Raw genomic sequence first — 9,801 nt, 5'->3', positions numbered from 1 at the left:
AAATTCGAGCCGTTCCGTTCACCTCACGCTTCAAAATTCGAGCCGCCTTTTTCAGGTTTTCAACTCAAATCCCCTTTGGTCTCAAGGTGCCTTTTGCGGGTTTTCACCTTGGCCTCTCCCCCTTTTTTTTTTTTGAATGCCCCCTTTTTAAGTGAAATACTTCTTGACTGAGTCTGAATTTACAGGATTTGACAGGCTTTTACCATCCATTTCGCTCAGGATTAAAGCTCCTCCTGAAAAGGCCTTTTTTACCACATAAGGACCTTCCCAATTTGGCATCCACTTTCCTCTAAAATCTTTTTGTAGAGGAAGAATCTTTTTCAGCACCAGGTCCCCCTCGTAAAATTCTCTGGGACGAACTTTTTTGTTGTAAGCTCGCATCATTCGTTTCTGATACATCTGACCATGACGAATAGCTTTTAACCTCTTTTCTTCTACCAAGTTTAACTGGTCATATCTGGATTGAATCCATTCAGCCTCATCCAACTTTAGTTCAGTTAATACTCGGAGAGAAGGAATTTCAACTTCTATGGGTAAAACTGCTTCCATCCCATAGACTAAAGAAAATGGTGTTGCCCCGGTAGAGGTTCTAACAGAAGTGCGATATGCCAGGAGAGCAAAAGGTAATTTCTCGTGCTAATCTTTGTAGGTTTCAGTCATTTTTCCTATAATTTTCTTGATGTTTTTGTTAGCTGCTTCCACGGCACCATACATTTTTGGACGGTACGGTGACGAATTGTGGTGTCTGATCTTGAACTGACTACAAACTTCCGCTATTGAGTTGTTGTTTAAGTTCAGCGCATTATCGGATATGATCCTTTCAGGCATCCCGTATCGACATATGATCTCTTTTTTCAGAAACTTGCTAACTGCCGACTTCGTGACATTTACATATGAAGCCGTCTCCACCCATTTAGTGAAGTAATCAATAACCACAAAGATAAAACGATGCCCATTGGAAGCTTTTGGAGATATTGGCCCGATAACGTCCATTCCCCACATGGAGAAAGGCCATGAAGAAACCATAACATGAAGGGGTGAAGGTGGTGCGTGCATTTTGTCACCATAAATTTGACATTTATGGCACCTCTTGGCATAATTAATGCAATCCCCTTCCATGGTGGACCAATAGTACCCAAATCTCATAATCTCCACTAGGGGACACGAGTACTGCCCCAATTCCGTTGCCTATAGCATTTGAAGCTCCGTCAAAACTCAACTTCCAAGGACCACCTTCTTGGAAATCTTTCTTTACGGTTGCGGCATACATCAAATCCTCATTTGGGAAATCGAAGTTCAATGGCTCATAATCATCGAGAGCCCTACTTGCTAGGAATTCCGCTATTGCACTCCCTTTGACCGCCTTCTGGTTCACATAGACTACGTCAAATTCAGATAGAAGAATTTGCCATCGAGCCATTCTTCCATTCAGAGCGGCTGACTCCATCAAGTATTTCAGAGGGTCTAATTTGGAGATTAACCAGGTCGTATGGTACAACATGTACTGTCTCAGTCTCCGAGTTGTCCAAATTAAAGCACAACATAATTTTTCGATTGGCGAATATCTTGTTTCGCATTCGGTGAACTTCTTACTGAGATAGTAGATCGCTCTTTCCTTTCGCCCTGATTCGTCATGTTGACCAAGCACGCATCCCATGAAATTTTCAAATACTGCCAAATACAGTATGAGCGGTTTGTCTGGGCAGGGTGGCATCAGTACTGGGGCGTTGGATAAGTAATGTTTGACTTTTTCAAAAGTTTTTTGACATTCCTCATCCCATACACCTGGATTATGTTTCTTGAGGAGGCGAAATATGGGGTCGCATTTCTCAGTTAGCTGTGAGATGAACCGAGCAATATAGTTCAGCCTTCCTAGAAAACCTCGAACCTCCTTTTGAGTACGCGGCGGGGGTAATTCTTGTATTGCTCTTACTTTGTCAAGATCAATCTCAATTCCTCTTTCACTGACCACGAATCCAAGCAATTTTCCTGATCTGACCCCGAATGTGCATTTTGCTGGATTTAGCTTTAGCTGAAATTTCCTCAATCTCGTAAATAATTTCTTAAGGACCTGCACATGTTCCTTTTCTGTTTTAGATTTTGCAATCATGTCATCAACATAGACTTCTAACTCCTTATGCATCATGTCATGGAACAGTGTTACCATGGCCCTCTGATACGTTGCCCCTGCATTTTTCAACCCAAATGGCATCACCTTATAACAAAAAGTTCCCCATAGGGTTATGAACGTAGTTTTCCTCATATCCTCGGGATGCATCTTAATTTGGTTATATCCTGAGAAGCCATCCATGAAAGAAAACAGCGAATGTCCTGCTGTATTGTCTACCAAGGCGTCGATATGCGGCAAGGGAAAGTTATCTTTTGGGCTAGCCTTATTTAGATCTCTATAATCCACACACATTCGTACCTTCCCATCTTTCTTAGGGACAGGAACAATGTTAGCTACCCACTCGGAGTATTTGACCACCTTCAGGAACCCAGCGTCGAATTGCTTTTGCACCTCTTCTTTTATTTTTAACACGATATCAGGCCTCATTCTTCGGAGTTTTTGCTGAACTGGTTTGCAATCCTCCTTTATAGGAAGTCGGTGAACCACGATGTCAGTACTTAACCCCGGCATATCTTGGTATGACCATGCGAAGACATCTTTGAACTATCGCAGCAATTCAATGAGGTCTTGTTTTACTTCTTCAGCTATGCGGGTACCAATCTTTAACACCTTTCCCTCTTCCAAGATCACTGTCTCTATCGTCTCTTCGTGGGGTAGAATCTATTTCTCTTCCTGCTCTACCATTCTCAACAAGTCCGGAGATAGGTTGCAATCTGTGTTATCTTCAAAATCTTGAGATTCCTCTGGACACATATCTTGTTCAAAAAGATTTTCTAAGTCCATAGTAGAGTCACTCATATCATTGATATCTTGGGACCTGTTATAGGTATCAAAGAATGTACAGGGAATGTATGAATTTAAGAATTCTTATTTAGTATGACCATGAATGTATGAAAAAAAGAATTTGAAAAGAATATATACTCAAAATGCGAAGATATATTTCATTGAAATCACAATGTCCACATATAAGCCTATTTCAGTTCACAAAAGTTTTCATTTTCTCTAGGATTAGAACAATTAATGTTTTGAATATTACTCTGGAAAAGCTCTAAAAACTTCAGGCATTTCTTCCGCAGTCCAATTGTTTAAAACACTCCCAGGTTCAACGGGATAGATGCCTGACGTACTTCCTCCTTCAAATTCTTCTTCACATATGGCATTGATGCTTAAGTTTCTTAACATTTCCTCTGCGGTCTTCTTTCTTGGAGCCCTCAGTTCAGAATACATAGTTCCTCCCGACATGAATGTCCTGGATATGTGGGGGAAAGCCATAGGTTCCCAGTCGACTTCTTTTCCGTTCAAACGCGCCTTCCTTCTATCTTGTCTCTTTTCTAACTCTTTCCTTCTCTGTTTGGTATTTGGTTTAAATCCTAAACCAAAACGATCTTGTTTGTATTTCACTACTGGTGCCCCCATCCTTCCCTGAAGGCATCTTCCAAGTCCTCTTCCAGGCACAGCTCCTTTCCTAACTGTCGCTTGTAATCCCATCCTTGTGGCTTTAGACATGCTGGGCGTCGGAATCTTCTTTCCCCCTATGACAAAGGTTGCATTTACGAACTCCAAAGATCGAAAAGAACATTCAACTGCCTCGTCGTCTATTCCCAAATATGGTGTATCATTGGTTACCAATGCAATGATATCTTCCTCGGTGTCAATTGTAATTAACCGGCCTTCTATTACCAATTTTAACTTCTGGTGCAATGATGAAGGCACCGCCCCTGCCGAATGAATCCAGGGTCTTCCTAATAAGCAATTATATGACGGCTTGATATCCATCACTAGGAAGTCCACATCGTATGTATTTGGGCCAATTAAAAGAGGTACTTCTATTCTTCCTATCACCTTTCTTTCGGTACCATCAAATGCTCTCACTATATTTTGGCATGATCTCATGTGAGAGTTATCCACCGGTAACCTACTTAAGGTAGATAGGGGTAAAACATTCAAGGCTGATCCATTGTCAATTAGCACTCCAGCTAACATATACTCCCCGCAACGAGCAGTGATGTGTAATGCTTTGGTAGATCCTCTTCCCCCTGGCGGTATTTCATCATCATTAAAAAAGATGAAATTATCGGCATTGATATTATTAACCAAGCGGTCCAACTTATTCACCGAGATATCTTTAGTGACATAAGTTTCATTTAGCACCTTAATCAATGCATTACGATGTATCTCTGAACTTATAAGCAAATCAAGTACGGAGATACGAGCCGGTTGCTTATGTAATTGTTCTACCACGCTGTACTCGCTATGTTTCAAGAATTTTAGAAATTCTTTGGCTTGATTTTCAGTTACCGGCTGATTGACACTCGATTCAATTTCGTCTGTTTTTGTTTTTCCTAGCTCAACTGCTAAAGCTTTTTCTTTTCCAGATTCCACTATCGCGTCTGCCGGATCATAGCGCTTTCCACTTCGTGTATAGAATCCTTCCTTCTTTTCTGAAGCATTTACCGAGCTCTCTTTTCCTGGAATCGTCACATTGCAATCGTAACTCCAAGGAACCTTTTTGTTATCCTTGTAAGGAAAGGATACAGGTTTTTGGATTATAACTTTTGGCCCTATTTGTATTCCAGATTCTTTGTTCATTGGCTTTGAAATGATAACCACTGGATGGCGAAGCTCTTGGGTTCTCCTTGCAGATCCTTCTCCTGTAGCACAAACTTCTTCCTCTTTTAACCCTTTGATTTCATCATAAAACTCCATTTCTTTGCTATCCATAAAGTTTTGCACCACGATTCTGAACTCGGTGCATTCCTGGATGTCATGATCTTCTTCTGCGTGGAACTCACAAAATCTCTTTGCTTGTTCAGGCCTTTCTATCGAATCTTGCTTGATAAGACCTCTTTTTACCATTTGTTTCCAAACCCATCCAAGAGGGGTTTTTATCTCTGCCACGTTGCCTTTGACTCTTCTTCCTTCATTCTCACTTATCGCGTTTACCCTATTATCGTCATGATTGGGCAACGAATTTTCTGCTACATTTGGCCCCGATGAGTCGCCAATCTTTACGATCCCCATATTGATAAGTTTCTCCACTAACTTCTTGAATGCAGTGCAGTTCTCAATCGAGTGCCCCTTAATCCCCGCGTGGTACTCGCATTGGGAGTTTGTGTCATACCATTTGGGGTACGGAGGTTGCATGGGTTTTAGGTAAAATGGAGATACCACATGTGCATCAAATAAATTCTGATACAATTCTTTATACGTCACCGGGATGGGTGTGAATTGAGGTCTTTCTATATTTGGCCTTGAATTGGACTCCCGTCTCGAAGAACCTTGCTGATTAGTGGTTGTTGCTCTGGCTTGTCCCACCGTGATTGATCTAGAATGGTCCTTGTTAAACATGCTTGTGTTGTTTATCTCATGCTCCTTCTTTCTCGGTGCTGACCTTTTAGCACTTTCTCCTGCTTTTATCTTGCCACTCCTTATGGCATTTTCTATCATTTCTCCAGACATCACTATGTCTGAAAAGCTTTTGGTGGCACTACCCAGCATGTGATTGAGAAATGGAGCTTTCAAAGTATTGATAAAAAGCATGGTTATCTCTTTTTCTAAAAGTGGTGGTTGAACTTGTGCTGCTACCTCCCTCCATCTTCGAGCATACTGGCGAAAGCTCTCATTAGTTTTCTTTTCCATATTTTGCAATACAATTCGATCGGGTGCTATGTCCATCACATGTCTGTACTGTTTTATAAAGGCCTGCGCCAAATCTTTCCAAGAGTGGATTTCAGCTCGACTCAATTGATTGTACCATCTAGCCGCTGACCCGATCAAACTATCCTGAAAACAGTGAACCAACAGCTGCTCGTTGTTGATGTACCCGGTCATTCTTCGGCAAAACATAGTGATATGAGCATCGGGACAACTTGTCCCGTCATATTTTTCAAACTCTGGCATTTTAAACTTAGGAGGGAGGATTAAATCAGGCACCAAGCTCAGATCTTTAGCGTCCATTCCTCGGTGGTAATCAGCACTTTCCATGGCCTTAAACTTTTCCTCCAGCCATTTACATCGGTCTTCCAATTGCTTTGACAGATCCACTTTCGTCTTTTCCACTTCTGCCACGTCATCGAGGTCAGGGACTATGAGATTGGTAGGATTCTCTCCAGAATTGTTACTGTAACACCCCGAACCCGAAACCGACACCGGAGTCGAACACGAGGTGTTAACTGGCTTTAACCCCTTACAAAATTTATTTTCCAGACATTGCCCAAATCTGTGTACTAGTCGGTTTAAAATCATATCTTGAGTTTCGTAACTCGAAAATCAGTTTCGTAATTTTTCCCAGAAACTAGACTCATGTGCCCATCTATGTATTTTTTTCTAGAATTTTTGGTCGGGCCAATTAGTACAGTTTATTAGTCAAAGTCTCCCAAGTTGCAGGGGTCGACTACACTGACCTTTGCTCATTACGACTTGGATATCTCCCTGTACGGGGCTTCAATACTGATGCCGTTTGTTTCTATGAAAACTAGACTCAGAGAGGAATCTGTACATATATGGTACGACCCCTAATTATCTCTGGTTAATTTATAATGAATTTTCAAAGTCGAAGCAGGGAATCCAGAAACCGTTCTGGCCCTGTCCCACAAAAATCTGATTATATCTTAATATACTGCCCATATGATCTTTTCGTTACTACCTCATGAAAGCAGACTCATTGAGCTTCGATTACATAATTTATTCATCAATTAATTCCACTCCTACTATTTTTAGTGATTTTTCAATCTCATGACACTGCTGCTGCCAGCATCTGTTACGAAAGTAACTAGGTTCATTTCATGCCTACCCTTGATCCAACTCAATCGAACATTCGTGCCATTTTCGCATGGCTTAAAGTTTACATGCCATAATTCAAACACAACATACTAGCTTATACATGCCAAAATGATCTTCTAAGCACACTAAGAAGAGAGTACCAAAACTCGCTATCCGGTGTGATGACTTCGATGACGGCCCGACCCCGCAAAAATAGATGAGTCCAAGCAACCTATAATGGGTGACAAGGAAACACCGGGTGAGTTTATAACTCAGTAAGTCATAAGCAATGCACTACTATACATCAATAACATTATCACAAGAGGAACAAAATGGAATGAGACAATTTACTCCATCCATACCGAACCATGCCATAGTTCCTCCAATCTATCGATTCAATTTCATATCAATTCATGCATTCACAATCCATATACTCATCAATAGGACATTGAAGCATTTTCATATATCAATTTATTTTCGTTACAATCAAACCACAAAACAGCCTTTCACCCATCCTACGATAAATTTTTATGTACGTGACTTCAAGTATAGTTGTCACATAGGTTCAACTTACCGAGCTCAACACCAAGTATAAGCATAGCACATATTAGCCATGTACTCGAGACACTTACCCGATCCGCTGTCCGCGATCGTCTCAATAGTGTCGCACACATAGTGTCCATAATGATTCACGAATGTATATTGAGCCCGCACACTCAGTGCTATATAATCAACTCGCACACTTAGTGCCACGTAATCAAATCGCACACTTAGTGCTACATAGTCAGACTCGCACACTTAGTGCCGCATGGTCAATTCGCACACTTAGTGCATCATATTCATTTCGCACACTTAGTGCAACATAGTCAAATCGCACACTTAGTGCTGTACAATTTAATCCCGCGCACTTAGCGCCAATCTCATGGTCATAAATGGTTATCCCGCACGTTTAGTGCCGAGATCAACAACTCAGTACATCTTACCTCTTTTCGTTCATTCAACAATTTCATCATCACATACGTACATGCATATATATATGTATATTTATTCATTCCATTCAGCATCAATACATAACATTATGACCAATGAAATAATACCAACTACATGCTTAATGACTTACCTCGTGTTGGGTAAGACGGTTCCAACTCGGCTACTCGATAACATTTTCTTTGCCTTTGCTCGATTCACCTCCTTTAGCTCCTTGAGCTAAATCAATAATTTAACTAGTTTAACCACCTTGCTAAATATTTACAATCCAATCTCACATGTATATGTATGTTAGTATATTCGGCTAATAATCTCATGCAACTACCAAAGCCGAATCAACTAAATGTACTTATGTATATACACATATATCATCATCGAAATCACCTAAGCTTAGACATCAATTTTTAATTTCAAGCAAGTTGCCGAATGCAACCTTACTAAATTCTCATGGATTCAATAAACCATTACCATGAAATCAACAACCAAATTCATAGACAATTTAGGAAAATCACATTGCAAATCTCAAATTCAAACAAAAACCATGGCCGAAATGCACATATAACCACATAACAAAAATATCAAACCTTTGGTTGCCTAACTAGCTTAACATCCATCAAATTTTAAATCAAGAAACTCACCTCATCTATAATGAACCCTCAATACCCTAAAGCATCAAAAACGACATCAAAGAAATTCAACCATCCATGGCCGAATGTCCTTGACCTCTAATCACCTAGATTTTTTTTTATTCTTTAAGCCTCATCCAACTCATATTTTTCATTGACAACCTCCTTAACTTCAATTTATTCACCTCTTTAATCATGCTACATTCGACCATTATTTAACAATAATTCATGCATCCTTTTTATTAAACACTCAAAATCAACCATCTTCATACCTCATCACCAAAGACATCAAAATACCAACCAAGAATGTAACATTCATGGCCGAATATCATCTCCATCAATTAACAAAATTTGAACCATGGCTAGGTAGATTTTCACTTACAACTTAAAATATACATGAATCTCAAATAATAATATCAAACATACCTTAGTCTAGCAAACCACCATAGCCGATTTTCTCAAGCCTTTTTTCCCCTTCCTTTCTTTCCTCTATTCGGCCAAGGATGTTCAAGAATGAACTCCTTTTTTTTCTTTCTTCAATTCACGGCAACAAGGGGGTGAGACCATGTTATTTTTTTTTCCATCACCCTTCCTTTCATTATTTAATCACCATGCTTATTATTTTATTTTTCTTAACATGCATCACTAGCATAACATGTTGGAGACATGTTTCCACCCATAGCATGGCCGGCCACTATGCTTTAGTTTGGCTAATTTGACATGCAAGGACAACATTTTCCCACTTTAATACTATTTGGTCATTACTTATTTACCTATCATAATTTTCCAAGTCTTTCAACTAGATCCTTTCAAGCAAAATTCACATTCATAATATAAAATTAAAACATCAAATTTTTGTACAGGTACTATCACACATATATGATATGCAACTAAAATTTTAACTAAATTTTATGTCTCGGTTTTGTGGTCCCGAAACCACATTCCGACTAGGGTCGAATTAGGGCTGTCACAGTTACTTATTCCGATTGGAGGACTCGTTTGGAATTGTTGGGGTCTAATTGTAACAGAGGGTCTTTGTGGATACATTTCAGCTTGAGTATGCGCGTGTAGAGGGGTAAAGCCTGGAGGGTAAAGGGGTTCATCACTATTTCCTTCTTCAACATTAACAATAGGGTCCTTTCCCTTGTCTTTTCCTCCTTTCAACAGTTGCGTTAACTTTGCCATCATGTCGTCTTGGGATTCTCGCATCTCTCGCTGAATCTTTTCCAACCGCTCTTCTATCTGATCTTGCATATCTCTTTGGAGCTGCTCAAGTTTTTCTAGTCTTTGATCCAT

At 40.0% G+C, this 9,801-nt stretch overlaps 1 protein-coding gene across 1 annotated transcript; it reads right to left on the bottom strand.

Annotated features, from left to right (window-relative positions):
- Positions 1-2,791: 2,791 nt before the first annotated feature.
- Positions 2,792-9,801, bottom strand: LOC121217277 (uncharacterized). The gene is made up of 7 exons (XM_041092801.1): positions 9,551-9,801; positions 5,300-6,251; positions 4,739-5,137; positions 4,430-4,648; positions 3,536-4,282; positions 3,255-3,478; positions 2,792-2,948 (listed from the first exon to the last, which is right to left on the bottom strand). Exons 1-7 carry the CDS (start codon positions 9,799-9,801, stop codon positions 2,792-2,794), a joined length of 2,949 nt encoding a protein of 982 aa, XP_040948735.1.

This window comes from Gossypium hirsutum, chromosome D05 (genome assembly GCF_007990345.1).
Source record: "Gossypium hirsutum isolate 1008001.06 chromosome D05, Gossypium_hirsutum_v2.1, whole genome shotgun sequence".
Lineage (NCBI taxonomy): Eukaryota > Viridiplantae > Streptophyta > Magnoliopsida > Malvales > Malvaceae > Gossypium > Gossypium hirsutum.
The sequence above is the reverse complement of the archived record's forward strand: the minus strand, read 5'-3'. Positions and strand labels throughout refer to the sequence as shown.